Genomic DNA, 18,654 nt, shown 5'->3' on the forward strand with positions numbered 1-18,654 from the left:
GCCTACTAGCTGCTGATGAGGGATCTCAACAAGGATGATCAAGAAAGTAGCTAGGCATAGCTGATGATTCAACATAAACATCATCATAGTTTTAAACTATTCTTCTATCTATAGATGTTCCTTACTCCAGAGGGGTCCATATTCTACGAGCATTGTCTTTTCACTGGATCCCTCTAGTTTTTGCACATTGCATATTGTTTACTTCACTTCTGGCTTAGGAGTGAATTTTACAGACATTTCAAAACGGAAAAACTAGTATAAATCATGCTTGCGTCTCCTTGACTCCAATATATGATGAGTATCTAAGTTTCCTCTCTACGAAAAAGCAAAAATCAGAAACAACAGTTTCTTAATCCGGTCAGGAACCAAAAAAGAACTTTAGATGACAAAATCTTCCGTGAAAAGCAGGTAAAATTTACGCAAATTCAACTGATTATATAGTCATGATAAGATCCGATGTTATAGGCAAATTTAGTATCAAAATAAAGATGAAAGTCTGGAAAACAATTTACCGTGACTTGTAGCCATGACGAATGTATGTACAAGTCGCTACACTGTGAAAAACATAGCCCTATCAAAATCTCGCAAAATCTCGCACGACGAGACACCTTTCGAACGCAAAGATCGTCAACGAGAGTGCTGAATAAATCTTGCCGGATCGGCTCATTAGCATACGTGCTGCGGACTGACTGACAAGCAGCACAAGCAGCACAAGCAGCACAATTTGTCGCCAGGCGACAAATTATGCAGGGACGACAATTTGTGCCGTAACATACAAATATGAGATCGAGTACACAATGCTTTCCCAAATATATCTGTCCGTCAGCAGTGATTCCATGTCGGCTAATTCATGCCCAATTAGTGGAATTACGTAGAAAGTTCTTTTGATCGGGGTTCGATGACATCCAAATAATGCTCGGTTTATTTCTCCGGCTTTCTTGTGATTCCTAAAAATTAGTCATTATTCAAAAGAGTTAAGGTTGCGTTTGACACTATGTACATCACATTCCTCGCATGTATTTGCTTCGGCCCGTTTTTTATTTATCATTCTTATTCTATAGGATTTCCAAGTCAATATCAAACTTTCCCCAATCAATATAATGTTTCGAGCAATCAATTTCATCCAAAATGCGATTTCCATAAAATAATCAGCGTTCAAATTCGTTTTTGGCATAATAAAAAAAAACCCTCACCAATCAAATAGCAACTTGCGTCGAAGAATTTGACACTACTTCAATTTGAATTTCAATTTCAATTTACATATGTACTTTCATATTTCTCACAAATAGCACAGAAAAAATTTAATTATGCAATACAAAAATTGTGCAAGACATAAATTAGATGAAACTTCACGCCGGAATGTACAACAGTTTGCCTCGGTATAAACACAAAGGTCTGTATACATTACAGTTGAAATATGGTCATAATGCTAGAAATATGATGGGGGCTTGCGTAAAAGTAAGCTCGTACAGCCGCAGGCCCCGTGATTAATCAAATTAGGGGAATTATGAAATACATTTTCTTTTAGACCATACTACGACCGGGGGAACCGATTAAAACAAAGATAAAAAAAGATCAAATAAATGTTACTAAAATTAATAAAGCACAGAAAACCCACATGATGCAAAAATATGAATAATTAAATTACCTACTACAGGTAAGGATATTCTTGGGAAGAAAACGACTGAGATTGTAATGATTCAAGTGGGTGTTATGGTATAGATAATGGCGTAACAGTGTGGCCCCTTCTATAAGTTTATGCATTGAGTAATTTCCAAGGTATGGAGAAAGGGTGTTATTTCAGTATTACATAGTAACATTAATTTTTAGCATTTCAACCTGGCCTTTGACCCTTGACCCTATGACCCTAAATTTCGAGGAGAATCATTGTTAGGCAGGACATGCATAAATATGTACTTAATAGCTTTACGATACCTTGAGCCACTTCCGAGATACGGAGGAAGGAGTGAAATTAAGCATTTCATTTGACCTTTGACCTTTTGGCAAAAACCCTTCCCAGAGAATCTCTATTAGGTAATAGGCCTACATGCATACACTAATTTTCAAGAGAAATCCTGCAGGCATTGCACAGATATGAAGGAAATAGTGAAAGTTGACTTTGACCGTAGACCCTGACTTTTAACCCCATGACCCAAAAATTCTCATGACAATCACTGCCAATCATATTATGTTCATGTTCCATTAAAATTTCTTGAATCATTTCCGGAGGAAAAAGTGAAATTTCAACATTTTCCCTTGACCTTTGACCTCGCGGCTCGAAACTCTCCGTGGAGAATCTTTGTTGGTTAATACACGTATACACTAAGTTTGAAGAAAATACCTTCAGGCATTGTATATATATTGGGGAAATATTTCTTTATTTTCAGCATTTGACCTCGACCTTTTACCTTTGACCTTGAACGTGTGCACCCAAAAGTTGATAGGCGTAACTAACTCGCCCACTCATACATACATGCCAAGTTTCATTAGCATACCTCAAATGGATTTTTAGTTACACTGTCCTCAAAATTAATTACAGATGGAAGGACTGACGGACGGACGGACAACCCGAAAACAATAACCCCGGCGACACTTTGTGGCGGAGAAATAAAGAGTGTGCTATTGCTGAAGAAAAATTAATACGGTCCCATGACTGATCATATCTGCGTTTCCGACTCTCAGAGTATATAGAGATTGCGTTTCTTTGTGTTTTTTCCTTCCATTATCATACAAAAATATATCATGTTTTTAATGACCATACTTTTAGATTTTACACTTGTCTGCTATCCTTCAGAGAAAACGAGATTTAGGAATTACTACTTCAGGAAGGTTTCTTGGATCTATCAAAGTAGTACATAAACGTGTATAGCATCGGATTCAGAGAAGAGTTGATAGGAAGAATGAAGATGACACTCCAGGCATAGAGGGATGTCGGTATTTCGAGTGAGTTTGTCTGAGTCAAGACACCCATTAGAATGATGGGCATCCAGCAGGCAAAATCAGTTCCGATCAGAATCGCCATTCTGCGAGCCATTTTGATCTCACGTGACCGAGAGGCGGTGTTTGTGGTCGCTTTGCTTGACCGCCTCACTTTAACGAACATGACGATATAACAAACTGCTATGAAGATGAACGACAGCAAGTTTATGCAAATGAACACAATGATAGAGTAAAGCCAAGGGGGACGCTTCTTGCTGTCTAACGGTACGAACGTGACTGTAAAATCTCTGCTCCATTCGGTTTCTTTGGTTGTGACTAAAACACCCGTTTCACCAGATTTCAAGTGCAGAGGAAGGCCTATGCATACGTCTGACTGTCCATAAAAGTCCGGTATCTTCAAGTTATCGATAAAGGTGGGAACAGTGATCAGAAATACAGTCAGCCAGGTAATACATAGCATAATTCTACACCCTCTGCTAGTAATTTTCCGACCCCCGAACGGGAACACAATGCATACGAACCTATCAACAGTTATCAGTGTCAAACTTATCACGGATGCTTCACTTGAGAGAAATGCCAAAGACCCTGCAAACCTGCATAGATCTGAATTTCGCCACAGCGGCGCGCTCAGGAAATAATCTAAACCAAAATGTAAATCTGCTGATGTTATAATCAACATGTACACCGCCATGATACAATCAGCCAAGGCAAGACTTGCGATCAGTCGATTCTGGACCTTGCTTTCCTGTTCGTGACAGAGACGCAGGTATAATACTGCGCAGTTTCCAATGAGGGCAGTCAATCCCATTAACCATCCGAACACCCTTAACACGTCACTCGGGAAAAGACTGCCGCAGGTGTCAAGGGGATTTGTTGGGACTGTCGAGGTGCAGGTGGTGTTCGCTCTATTTGTCACAAGGCAGCAGAGCCGAGTATCGGAAGCCGATCTAGGTATAAAAAGAGAGAAAACCCCGATAATGCCATACTAATATCCTGGTAATAACAATAAACGATAAAACAAAAAATAGTAAGATAAATGCAGGCAATCCCTAACTTTAAGAGAGAGAGAGAGAGAAAAAAAAAAGAATGGTCATGGAGTAGATGAAGGAGTAATAACCCTCGTCCCATCAACAACAAAAAAAAACAAAAAAAAAAAAACACACACATACACAGGTACAGGTAATCGCATGATCCTTTCAAAACTAGCGCAATTTTTACAGTTTCGGCGACGCCATCGCTGGATAAGAATGCTACAACATTTCATGACACGTTATAGTAGTTGAATGATATTGATTTTTATAACATAATGAAAGACTAACTGACTTATCTCCTTCAAAAGGCGGGGGGGGGGGTAATTGTACTCCTATACTATGAAATCAGTTATAAGTAGAGGAGATCTGTATTTTTAAAGAAGATATGATTTTTTTTTTATTCTATGCATATTTACTCTAAAACGTTACACTGATATGGCATCAGTACTTCTTGAAGCTTGCCATTTAGCAATGACGGAAATTATGTTTAATCTTTTTAACATTATTGTCCGATTTTCCTCAAGCTTCATTGGTGTGTTTTACTACTATTTCCTTTCATGATCTTACAATATTTTGTAAACTTATCCTTTTGTAAAAACCTACATTTTTTGTTGTATATATTTTTACAATATCTTTCCAATATTTTACAATATTTGACAATATCTTTACAATATTTTATGAAATATAGTATAAATCTCACAATATTTTGTAAACTTATCCTTTATTTTGTACTACGATGAAATATATGTATCCAATTTCTGTAAAATATTTATTAGTATGTTCCTGTTGGAAATGGAAAAATGAATAAATGAATGAATAAATAAATCTTCTAGCTGTTCCCTACTGGAAAGACCCACAGTGTTAGACATTGTGTTGACAGTGTGTTCACATAGTCAGCTATGTTAAAACGCTCGAATTTAACAGTGTGAAGATGATTTCACGCTGTGGTGTGGTTTTCACATAGTGTTCACTTAGTAGTGCTTTCACACTGTGAATTGATGACTCATATTGTGTTCACACTATGTTCACAGTGTGGTTTCTCACACTGTGGGACACTGTGTTCTTTCCAGCAGGGAATTGCGAGGAGAAAAAGAAAAAACATAATCCTTACATAGCTGCCAATGACGTTAGCGGTCTTACTGTGTTGCTGTCAACAACGTGCAGCTCAACATTGTTTAGGAACCTTAAAGGAGAGCAAAACAGAGAAGCACGTTAGCTACTTTCATCAATCTACTTCACAGAGTATATTCTTTGAATCACACAATTTAACCTGATGGCGAAGTGCTTTGTAATTCCGGTGGAAAAGGTAGATTTTTGTTTTGTTCTTTTTGTTTTGCTTGTTTGCTTGTTCGATTACTTTTACTTTTGATTTCTTGAAATGGTAGATAAAGTAAAGACCTTTAAACATTTTTTATCATAATAAATGTCTCAGACATTAAGTTATTGAAGGGATATGAATCCATATTTCTTAAGTACATTAGACATCTTCGAGCTTTGATAAAAGATTAAAAAAATAACTAGCAGAAGGTTTTGTCTTTTTTCTACTTACATATATTCCAGTCTAGAAAGGTTGAAGAACGCGTCTGGTTCAAGGAAAGTTATTGGATTATTATCCAATGCTCTGTGATAAACAAAGAAACCAAGATATGCAGCACAAGTCATCAAGATTTCATTCTTCAAAACAAAACAAAATAAAGCAAGTTTAACAATAAGTTAATTTTGTATCCAAGTTTCCTTTCTTGTTAATCTGTATGCGAAGGTAAGTTAGAAGAGGCTGACTCCTTGTGGTAAGTTGAGCAAAAAATCAATGCTAAGCATAAAGGGCCTGCATGACTGCATGTGATTGACATAGTAGTGAGAAGCCGCTGTGGCTCAGCGGATTGCGTTTTAGAAAACCGACTACAGTGGACTCCCTTTGTAACAAAGTCTTCGAGACAGGCAGTTTTCTTTCGTTACATCGAAATTTCGTTATAACCGAACAAATAAACCACTTAAGACATACAGCTGACAATGAATTTTACTTCGTTGTAACCGTGTTTGTTACAACGGGAATACACTGTATCAATCACAAAGCCCTTGGTTCGAGTATGCAATGGTTGTGCCCGTAGGCATGACACATATGTAGTCCTTCGGAGGAGATTTCAAGCCCAAGTTTGAGTCTGCTTGCTTATGGATATGCATTAGGCCACATTTCATTAGCCGTAAGGTAGAGTAAAAAGATGAATTCAAATTAATCAAAATATGATATGCAAAATTTGTTAATGGTAAAATTCTGAGTGGGCTATAGCTTAAGACAAAGATATTTGTGGGGTCCAAAGATTATACGTTTGTTTTCACATTCAGCATAATCTTCTGTGTCATTTTTTTTTTTATTACGTCTGATCTGTTCATGTCATTCATGGCAATAAAAATACTAATAACTGCATGCAATGATAAGAAAAATTAGAAAAAGTATAATATGAATAGTACCATTTACTGCCAATGACAATCATAATTGTATTGGGTCTTACAGGTACGTCAGCATTGCCTGGCTTGAGAAAGTGTACGACTGAATAAGCTGGATGGCGTTGGTCGACAGATTCCTTCATGAAAACAAAATGATATAAGAGAATTGATGTAATCACACTAGCTAATAGATAGTACACTCCGAAGTTCGTAGAGTAAATCTCAGCTAAAGAAAAAAATATATAAGAATATGTAGTTACGTAAGCGCGTATTACAGTCATATTTGTAAAAGGGAGCTTTGCGTGCATATTAGGTATCTGTTTTAAACCGTCTGCTTGACACATCATAATACAATGTCCATAGGTTTGTGTGTGAAATCTATTCACATTGATTCATTGACATAGAAAGGGTTGATTATCCTTTTTGACACGTTTGCTAGTCGTTTGGCAGAAACTGTGTATAGAAATACCATAAGCATATATTTACGTAAGTAGTATCAAAATATCGTCATGGAACAGAAATATAAAATAAAGTCTCAGGACATATTCCTGCTGTACTTACAAGGCATAGAGGCTGATCAAGTCACTGAATACTCCACTGCTCAAGGCGCCAATCTTATTGTGCGAAAGTTCCCTAATAACAAAGAAAACATATAGATTTTAATGATAAATAAGAGTGTTATAACAAAACGTGATCCCGCGAAATGAGATTGCCAAACGTGATTTAAAAAAGTTTTTGAAAGACTGTTTATGGAGAAACGAACGGAGGAGATGACTGAAAGTGTACTTACAATGGTCATATCATTCAAGCGGTTGCTTTCATGTAAATTCGTATTCAACAAAATGTCTTCTGAAGTTTCTGAAGTATTCAATCATCGTACCGTTTGTTATGAAAAACGCGTAACTGATGCACATTTTTTTTGCAAATAAAAAAAAAATCTTTTGCAAATAAAAAACATTTTATAGGAATTTTCATGGATTTATCAAAGGCTTTTGATACCATAGATCATGATATATCAATTTACAAATTAAAAAGATATGGTATTCGTGGTTTAGCACTTTTTTGGATTATTGATTATTTATCCAACAGAAAGCAATATGTACTATTCAAGTCATCTAAATCTCCGAATTCTAATATTGTATGTGGTGTTCCCCAGGGATCAATTCTTGGCCCCCTACTGTTCCTTGTATATATTAATGATATAATAAATACATCAAAAACTCTTAAATTTATACTTTTTGCTGATGATACTAATATTTTTTACTCCCATGAGAACCTCGAAACACTGTTTAATACTCTGAACACGGAAATAGACAAAGTCTCCCTATGGTTTATATGTAATAAATTATCCCTTAATGTCTCTAAAACAAATTTTATACGTTTCAAACCTACTGCTTCACAGAACATTAACAGCAGTTATAATATCAATATTGATGGATTATCTTTAACTGAAGTAAGATTTACTAAATTTTTAGGAATCACAATTGACTCGAGTTTAACTTGGAACGATCACATTCATAATATCCACACGTCTGTCTCAAGAACTGTAGGAATTTTATATCGACTGAAAAACTTCATTTCTCAAAATTCCCTGACTATTCTATACAATGCATTGATCTTACCACATATTACATACTGCAATATCGTTTGGGGAAACTGTGGCTCAACTAAAATTAATCCAATTCTTACTCTCCAAAAACGTGCTGTACGTTTGATTACCAATTCCCGTTACTTATCCCCATCCAATCCCCTATTTCGTCAACTAAAAACATTGAAAATTGAGGATCTTCACACCTTTCAAACTGCTGTTTTTATGTATAAATATACATTTAATTGTCTTCCAAAAATTTTTGATGGCTTCTTCACTCCAAATTTCACCGTTCATTCATATCCAACACGTCAGTTGTCCGATTACCATCTCGAAAACCCCAGAATCATTTTAGCTCAAAAATCTTTAAAGCACAATGGACCAGATATTTGGAATTCTTTACCCCCTAATTTAAAACAACGTACGTCGTTGAACATTTTCAAACGAGAACTAAAAAACACCCTCATAATCCAGTATACTTCTGACACATAAATATTCATACCACCTGGTCAACAAACACCCTAAACAATGAGTTCACGGCCATAACTGAAGTAACATTCACCTCATCACACTGATACACAAAATAACACTCAACGTACAAACCAAGATTCATCCCAACACAATGCACACCGCACTGCACCGCACGCCCTTCGCACAATTACTTCCCACTCAGTGAGTGGCAAGATTTTCTTTATGTATCTCTTCGTTGTGCCCTTTGCACAATTACCCCCCACTCAGTGAGTGGCAAGATTTTCTTTATGTATCTCTTTACCTGGGGCCATCTTCCTCGTCAAGCTTAGCTTATGATGATGGTCCCCTGCATTTCATTTTCATCATTTCCTATTGCTTCCTTTCATATATGATATTCGTTCTTGAAAAAAAAAAATGTATGTAAGATCAAAACGTTACGAATATTAGCTGTGTAAATGACTATGTAAGTATTTTGTTGATTTGTGGATTTGTATTGATTTTGAAATGCAGAAATAAAAACTGAACTGAACTGAACTGAACATTTATTAGCATCAACATGACGGTTTGGGATACTACCTTCGGAAGTTTTGTTTTCAAATAATATAGTGAACCAAAAATCTCATTCATGTTTCTTATCATCATGCTAGAAGTGGCACATATTATTTAGGATTGTATATACTGTGCCAGTAAAAATACACAGGCCCTTTTCCAGCCCTTTCAGGGAATTACGTAGGCAGACAGAGTCATGGCAAAACGAAGTTATTATTTTATTTCAAAGTAGCATGGAAAAGCACAGTTTGCATTGAAATTGTACACGAATTCACGACAGTTGCGACATAAATTTTCGCCCATCACAAATTGTTGTCTGGCGACAATTTGTGATGCTTGTGCAGCTCAAATTCATGAGATTGTGTGCAAATCCAATGCAAATTGTGTGTGTGTGTGTTTTTTTCTTGCTAAATTGATCAAAATTAGATTATTTCAACTTTGAATCATTGAAATTAATCAATTCTAATGGAGATAAGCTTGAAAGAGTGTCTGCGACAATTTTTGGCAAAAAACAATAAAAAACAAAATGTCGAAAAAACAATAAAATACGTAAGAAATGAAGAAAACAATAAAAATAAAAGAAGTTGATTTTGATTGTGCTATTTTTTACAAAAAATTGTTCTATGTGTCTTGAGGAATTCTGACAGAACAATTTCAGTCTCTTTAATGGAGTTACAGGTGAAAATATGATTTCATGCATAAATTTGCATAATTAATGAACAAAAAAAAAAATTTCTATTGTATGACCATGTAATCTTGTAGTTGACATCCGGCTCTATGTTTAGGCAAAATTTTTGGGCGATCGCGCCATCGGCGGCCGAGATCGGGAGGGGGGGGGGGATCAAATTGACCCCCTCCCTGTAAAAACTTTCAAATAGCCCAGTTAGAATAGGGTTAAACCTGCCAAGGTCTTTCACCAGCATTCAGTTCTCAATCCAGGCTTGGTCTAGTTGTAAAGTTCAATGGCAAGCCCACAAGGGCCTTTATAGACCAACAAAAAGGCCATGGTGAAACAGTTATCACCGATTATTTTACAGACATCAGTGAGAATCAGCAAAGAAAGCACTGCTTTGTGTGATGTGTGTGAAAGAGGAGGATAAATTTGGGAGGAACAAAATGGCAACTCCATATAGTAAGCTCTCCGGCAATAGATGAACAAAGCACACTGAGGGTTAAATGACACATGCACTTTCATACATGTCTCTTTTTATATTCAAGAGGTTTGTAGGAACTTGTATCAGCATACTTACAATATCTCCAACTGTTTCAAACCAGCGAACGCATCTGGATTTAATTCTGCGATATCATTGTGACTCAAATCTCTGTTGAAGGATAAAGTTTGAAAACAAACTACAGCAATTGTCATGAATTCCAATGGCTCGGAGGTATTGTGTGAGTAATTTGAAGTCATAGCCTTTCTTTTCAATAATTTGCCCAAGCCTGATTGGTTGAAATTGGCACATTAAGCTTTACTCCATGTTTTGAGAAAGGAAATAATCTTATACAAATAAATCAGCAGGCAATCACTTAGTAGCTCGTGTACATCGATATCAAATATGACACTATATTTATTTCTTTTAAAATAATTCCTTTTGTGCCTTCTTCCTGTGTCAATTATTCATATCGTAACAATAATAGATTAAAATCATTGTACTTACAACTCTGTCAAGGAGTCCAGAACTTCAAATGAACTGTTGTCAATATTCCGGAGTTTGTTGTAGGAGAGATCCCTAAATTGATACGAGTGGAAGAAGAAAAACCTCTCACTGATACAAGACTGAAAACTTTTCAGCATGTAAATGTAGTAGCTCAAACCTGGTATTATGCGAAACAAATCAATCATATCATTGTACATATTTTTGAAAATGTTGGTCGCGTAAGATAATTCATGAAGTGAATAGTAAAATTGGTTTAAGAAATGTATGATATTGACTGAATTGTCTGCTTCCGTGTAAATTCAAAATCTTAGCTTGTAGTACTTACATTGAATATAAATTAACAATAAAAATGATAATGACAATAATATTAATAATATTAATAATTACAATAATGATAATGGTCATAAATGCCCACTGAAACTGCAACATGTTGCAGAAATTGCAGAATCACAGAGTGGAAATATGCTTGAGTAAGAGCAAATCCCCACAAATGCAATGTGCCTACAAATTTACAGGTTTGGTAACAAACTAGTGTTTGATTTTCAACAAACCTTTTCCTTGACGTTGTTTTCGGTCAACAGTGTATACATATTCAATTCAATTCAATTCAATTCATTTGTTTTCATTCTTCTCTTTTTTTTCCAACAGAACACAGCACAGTATAAATTGGGAATTATATCACAAACGTATACATACAATTTTGCAAATGATATCAAATGATACAAATAAAGTTATTTATTATATATAATGCATTGAAGAATTGAGAGGTCCACTAAAAAGCAAGCTTGTAGATTGTGAACCACTCAAAGGAAAATCTAACTAAATACTTATTTGCATATACTTAGCACAAACATAATTTAAGACAAGACGGAACAAAACAGGAGACACACAGCAACATGACACGACTAGACAGAATGGATGGAAAAATGGAAGGAAAAAAGGAAAAAAGAGAATGCCTACACGCTGATCAAGGAAACGAAAGAGGGAATTCAAGAGGGAATTGAAGAGGTGCTTCAAACAGCTGGTGACTGCACACAGCCGTGCAAAGATTATGATGGCTATTTCATTATAATGAATTCAGAGATTAATTGATTGATGGTTGGATGATGAACCCTGTGGTTGATGAGACTTAGCTAATGAAAACGAAACATCAGAGAGGGTTTAACAGAAAGGATTTCAACTTCCGCTTAAAAGAATATAAAGATGAATAATTTTTTATTTCGCAGCTTAATGAATTCCAGAATCTAAGGCCTGTGTATATAAATGTATTCTGAGCCAATAAAGTTCTCAGAAGGTGTCAATGAAACTCATTAAATTGCCTAGTGGGATAACTACGAAAAAAAAAAACTGGTTACGTGTAAACACTGAATTGAATATACAGGGAAGTGCATTTGCGTTGAAATTAAACATAAACTGACCAAGTTGAAAAAGATACAAATCTTTGATTTTTAAAATCTTTCTTCGAATAACCCGTCTCGTATTCTGGCAATCCCTGCCAAAACTTGAATGAATTCAAGCATCATCCATTTTGGTTCGTTTCCTGATGCAGAGATAACGAGTTCAATATAGACCCAGTAAGTATCCGATGTTTTCTAGTCATATCAACCCCATGAGTCAAACTTCAAAGGAAATGAACATTTAGGTTAGGTCTGTTTGTCTTTTGGTTACCTTATTTTTTAACCTGATTTATTTTGGCATTAAGCGGTTTAACTCGGACATAACCTATGTCCTGAATGTACTGGGGTGTTGTTTTTTTCGATGTCAATATGTCGGTCGAATTCATTTGGAAAGTTAAGACAGGTAAGAATAGGGATCATATTCAGGAGCTAATTAGAAAGGACAAAAATAAAACTAGGACGACGAGGAATACCCGAATTTAACGTTCACACGCAAAATACAATTTTCCATAATTTAGCATTAGGTAATATGAAGACAACATTCTTTTTACACTTACAAGTAAGAAAGAGTGTTGAGACCGAGAAATGTACTCCCATCAATGGCATTTATGCTATTGTTCCTAAGTATTCTGTCGAGAGAAGAAATAAAAACGTGACCTTTTAAGATGTAATGAGGACATCATTCAAATCCTACCATTGCACGAGGAAATTCATATGTGACCGCCAGGCTCAAAATCCACAAAAAGTTGCAGATAATCTTTATCTGCAAGTTTAATCTTTAAATCTTTAAAACGTCTTTCTCTCTCTTTCCTCTGACAGTTGCTCCTGCGACAATTGTTCAGGCGTCACTTATTTTTCTCCGAGGACTAATAGGGTAAATATCATGGACTCAAGGTCAATCATTGAAGGCATTGAACAACGATAGGTAATATGATACATAAAACGGCTCGTCCGCTTCTTTTACAGCATTGGCAATGGTTAGGACGGCACTTCTGGGACAGGTTATGTTATTAAAAGGGAGGTCGCGAAGTGAAGACTTGAATATCTGTCAGGATACCTGGGTATCTTTATAATCATGCACTTTTGGTGTGGGATACTTACAGCCACCAGACGTTGCCTAAACCATCGAATGCACCTGGCTCGATGAATGATATGATGTTGTTTGAAAGATATCTGTTCGATAGGAATTTACAAGGGATACCAGGATGAACGTAATGATTCTTTTCATTTCATCTCATTTTTATTCCCTACGAAAACTCAATCGCAATCAAACATTATTTTGAATACACATAACGACACAAAATCGATTCAACAATGGAATCAAGGAAAAAACTGTAACCTGGAGTGCAACAAATATTGTGATTCTTACTACAAATACTGAATCAAAATTATTGGAAATAGGACAGCTAAGAAGCAGGACTTGCCATGCTTGTAGTGTGTATTCATCTGGTAAACAAGAACACTATTGTAACACTTGCACTGAAAAAAAAAATGCAGGTTCATGCAGTTTCCTCGAGTTTAGTCATGAGTTTACGTTGTTCGAACGAGATCTTTCATTAATAATTCTTTAAGAATGACAAATGATTCTATTTATATTAATCAACATAAACAGTACGTTGTTACTTTGTGTTTTATAGACATAATTATTCTAAATCATGACTTATAAACAAAGTCTTTCATCAACAATACCTTGAAACATTGTTTTTATCATTAGTTAAAGAAATCAATAAAAATGAAACTGAAACGTATGAATTGTAACTAAGTGGTTTACAAGCAAACTCCAAAATAAGACCAAAGAAGATACGACATTCGACCGGGAGAATAGAAAAGAAAATCTGTTGTTCAGTCTTGTCTATAGACAACTGATGACGATAATGATACTGACGCACATGCAAACGTTGCAGATATGCAAAATAATTAAAAACAAGAAACAACGTAATAAATATCGAGGCAAATGGAATCTAAGGGGATGCAAATATTCGGCATTTGCTTTATACTTACAACCACCATAATCTCTCAAGTTTTCTGAAAGTGCCGTGTTCAAGTTTAGAAATGTCGTTGTTCAATAAGTATCTGCATGCAATTACATAAGAGAATGGCAACAGGTTAAAAGTAGTGATCAAGATGATGTGTGTGACGTTGAAGTGAGAAATACGTTCTTTCATACTTTTCTTTTTAATCATTATCACTGAGAGCATTTGATTTTAGTTCAGACAAATACGTCCCTTTAGTTTATTGCGTAAATCAAGTCCGATGATGTGCATTTTTTTTTTGGGTGCTCAAAGTCGAGCTCGTGGGCATTGTTTTCGTATTGTCGAGGTCATGGGCCTTCATTTGCCTATAGTACACTGTATCGAGCTGGTGGACCATATAGATCGTGGGCCCATTTTATTTGACGTTGAGCTAATGGGCCTTGTGAGTTCACTCGGTGACTAGCTCGTGGGCTGTATGGCATCATGGGCTGTATGACTCGTGGAGGTGGAGCTCGTAGCGTGCACTTGTTCATAAATGTGTGTATACAATTATTGGACTTAAAAGTGAAATGACACTAACAAGTTTTATATAATTCTGTGTTAATGGGGTAGGGAACAAATATGTCATGAACTTGACAATGTAGTCTTGTTTGGAGAAACTGTACAGATATGATATGTACTGCGTAAAAGTTGAAATTATTTTGTAATACCATTGTTATTGGTAAGTACATATACATTGTAGGTGTAAACCTCGAGACTAAGAGGGCATGTTTCCTGAAAAAAAAATCCTTTTATTAAACTTAATATGAAGTTGAGGTCTTCACAATGTTTATACATACAAACAATATATCTATATATATATATATATATATATATATATATATATATATGTTTCCTTTCTCTATTTATATGTATAACTATGAATGTGATGTATATGCATAAGTGATATATATATATATATATATATATATATATATATATATATATACAGGCAACAGGTATGTATATATACCTCGAATCTCTTCAGGATTTCTTGATGTATAACAATAACTGCAATGAAAACATCACTAGATACCTTTTGTTTCTTCTAATTTGAATAGAAATTAAATACTTACAGTCGCAATATGCTGTCATGACCATCGAAAGCTGTTGCCTCAACACTTGAAACGTTGCTGTTTGTAAAATCTCTTTTTTTTATGGAGCAATCAACAAATTAAGACAAAGTGTAAATGTTTTTTTCAAGGTCCACATTATTTGCAACGTATTCATTCATAAAAGCAATTGTGCATCGATTACTCTAATATGCTGTCGTCCGGTATAGACATGCATTATTAAATAGTCTAATTCTAATCAGAGAAGAAATCATATACAGTTGTAGTTACAAGTAACAAATTGATGCAAGGGATTCTAAATCAAGCAAAAACTAATTATCGGAATATTGTGTTTATTTTGTAGGGATTATGAACTTTGTCGCTAAGAATGACCTTGGATCCTTGTTTGGTGAAGTTTAGAGAAGACATTAAGCAGAGTCCACTTAATACTTGCCTATTATTTTCTTAAAACTTTTCTGGCTATTTTTTTTTTCTGCAACAATACTCGAATATAGACAACATGCAGCAACAAAACATGACACGATGGTTAGCGCACTTACAAGAAAGCAAGCTGTGGTAATCCAGCCAACATATCTCCTTGTATTTCAGTGATGTTGTTTTTCGAAAGATCTCTGTATAAACAATGATAAAACCGATAATGGGACCAGTTTTGTGATAAATATCACAGAATGATAAAATTTAATGACTTACACAGTAAACCTATAGGCGATTGTTCAATTTTTTGTTGTTGTTACGAAATAGTGTCTTGCAATAATCTTGCGAGATAACAAGAATTTGGAATGAAATGCAATGAGATAACCTACGGCTTACCCTTCAGTGGATTTTGACTTGCAAAAGAAGGCATACAATTACACAATAGTGACCTTTAGTACCCTCCAATATATGAACTTAAAGATAATGAAATAAAATATGAACTCATTTTTTTTTTTTAATGGTGAAAGTGTTTGTCCTCGTCCAAATGATATTTGATATCATGAACATACAGTATCTACAAAAGGAAGAGACATTTGTAGTTACACTTTGTGCATGTAGTAGCAGGTAATGACTGTTGTTTGGCAAAAGAAGGCTAAACAGGAAACAAACTTTCAAATCACACATAATATGAATACTTAAGGCAAAAAAAAAAAATGATCAGATATATTACAATATTATAAGCCAAAACAGACTCTATATCATGAACATTATGAAGTCAGTAGGCCTATGATTCTTGTATTCGATTGGAGAAAGAGACGTTTTCCTGAAGCACTTACAATCGAAAAAGTATGTGGAGTCCATAAAAAGCTGGCCCATCTATCACTGTGAGGCAATTCCCTGAAAGATCTCTTGATTTGCAAATGAGAATGAAAGGCACATGAACGAAGCGATATAAGGGCATTTGATATAGCAATGCATTGCTGCTTTCGTAATATAAAGTAAGATGTACAATTGTATTCAATTACACACAAACCTCCTCAAATTACAAACTTTATGTCTGAAATCCTTTTTACATTGCATTGTCTTCATACTAAAAAAAAAAATACATGAACTCGTTGGGATACGTCTGTAATGATGCGATGAAATGGATTATTGTTAGTATTTAATCTCTCTCTCTCTCTCTCTCTCTAAGTATATTATTTCCTTTCTTGTCATTTTCTATTAGAAACGGTAGCGTTTCGGATACCGTAACTTCTACCGCCATCGTCCTACCAAATATGTGCCACATTTGTTTGTTGGTTTTTTTTTTCAATATTGAATTCGCGCTCTCTCATTCCCGTAACCTATACAGAAATCGAGAAATCTTGAAACCCGTTCTCTATTATTCCAAAGCACATGACGGCATAGCAGAAATCTGCATCCTAAACTCATAACTGATAGAGTGAATATGTTATCATCATAACGTGAAAATAAAAAAAGAAAGGAAAAAATCTACGCACACAAATCAAAAAGCAGTTCCTTAACCCGGACATATGAACGTCTTGTTTTCTATACTCACAATTCTAACAGTTCACTCGGGCCTGCAAATGTGTTGTTCTTGATGTGATGTATGCTATTGCCTGATAGATCTCTTTTGTTCAGAAAAGGGGAAAAAAAAGGAAAAACAAATGAAATAAGACAGAAAGGAACTTGCTAGGCTTACTATAGGAATCATGGGCGAAACCTTCGGGATAAGCAAGGGAAATGTGGTGTAAATGTAATGCAAGTTGTATGCAGGAATCAAGTATAAAGCGCCTACGGTCAAATAATGAATTCCGCATGACAAAAACAAAAATCAAAGTCGAATAGAGGATGAAGGAATAACACAGCAAGTTTGCTTCTTGTCATTTTTTCACGTTAAGAAATAAAACTTATGAATACTTTATGGACATTTTGCTCCTTGAATATTTCGCATTTGTTATCATATCAGATATGTTGCGACCTCGAATTCTTTATTTGTAGACCAACTTTCACTTAATGTGCATTGTTTCTGGGGGAGGGGTATCGCCACACTCAAACACACATATACATCTAAGTGTGTATATATATATATATATATATATATATATATATATATACATATATATATATATATGTGTGTGTGTGTGTGGGTGTGAGTTATGGGTGTGGGTGTCTACAGAAAACTTACAACTTCGCCAGGCTGTCCAGACCCAAGAACGCGTTCATTTGAAGATCCACAATGTTGTTATTTGAAAGATTCCTGTTTCGTTTGCAAGGAAAATTATGTAAATTAAAAGTCAATCTGACTACTTTCGAAACATTGTATAGGAGGAGAAGTAAATGTATAACAGTAAGAATAGCATAAAATACAAGAGAAAAGAAATAGCAGTGAAAATAACCCATTTGCGTCCTTTTCATGTAAAAGTGAATACAATATCTTGTCTATGCGTTGTCGTGTTTTGTTTTGTTTTTTTAGCTTGAATGAATAACCTCCTGTTCTCTTTACTGCATGTAAAAAAAAAAAAAAGATGAAATGTGGTTCTTCACGTTGGTTGACTTCTGAACATTTTGTGTTATTTAAGTATTCGCTTTTACTTTATGTTACGCGTAATTAATCTATTTTCACTTTGTTGGTATTGTTTATTCCATTTGTTTGTTTGTCTGTGTGTTTGTTTCTTTATCGTGTTTTTTTTATTTGTTATTCTGGAGGATATGCTGCATCTAATCTTGTATCCACGAAACTTCTACAGTCTAGAATCGCTGATACTCCTTCAAGTCTAACAATCCATAGTAATATTGGACGAATGACGCGCGTCATAAATGGCATTAATGATGATGAAAGAAAAATAAATTACCCTTCCTTAACTTTCTATAAGTCTCTTTGTATGTATGTACGTATGTATTCATTAATATATATATATATATATATATATATATATATATATATATATACATATATATATATATAAACATATGTGTGTGTGTGTGTTTACGTGCGTACGTAATGTTTTTACATTGAATTCCTTGTTGACTGAGTGATAAGAACAATGAAACAGCCAATCACTTTCTTTCCTGT

The 18,654-nt window shown here is 35.0% G+C and overlaps 1 protein-coding gene across 1 annotated transcript in view; it reads right to left on the reverse strand.

Annotated features, from left to right (window-relative positions):
• Positions 1 to 2,811: 2,811 nt before the first annotated feature.
• LOC140242995 (G-protein coupled receptor GRL101-like) overlaps positions 2,812 to 18,654 on the reverse strand; it is a 44,874-nt gene continuing 29,031 nt past the window's right edge. Inside the window, exons 3-12 of the mRNA XM_072322734.1 lie at positions 14,081 to 14,152; positions 13,181 to 13,252; positions 12,637 to 12,708; positions 10,683 to 10,754; positions 10,275 to 10,346; positions 6,978 to 7,049; positions 6,482 to 6,553; positions 5,521 to 5,592; positions 5,083 to 5,154; positions 2,812 to 3,887 (exon numbers count right to left, since the gene is read on the reverse strand). Coding sequence (XP_072178835.1) covers positions 2,822 to 3,887; positions 5,083 to 5,154; positions 5,521 to 5,592; positions 6,482 to 6,553; positions 6,978 to 7,049; positions 10,275 to 10,346; positions 10,683 to 10,754; positions 12,637 to 12,708; positions 13,181 to 13,252; positions 14,081 to 14,152 — 1,714 coding nt within the window. The 3' untranslated portion in view covers positions 2,812 to 2,821. The remainder of the gene's footprint in view (positions 3,888 to 5,082; positions 5,155 to 5,520; positions 5,593 to 6,481; positions 6,554 to 6,977; positions 7,050 to 10,274; positions 10,347 to 10,682; positions 10,755 to 12,636; positions 12,709 to 13,180; positions 13,253 to 14,080; positions 14,153 to 18,654) is intronic.

Source organism: Diadema setosum, chromosome 19 (genome assembly GCF_964275005.1).
Source record: "Diadema setosum chromosome 19, eeDiaSeto1, whole genome shotgun sequence".
NCBI lineage: Eukaryota > Metazoa > Echinodermata > Echinoidea > Diadematoida > Diadematidae > Diadema > Diadema setosum.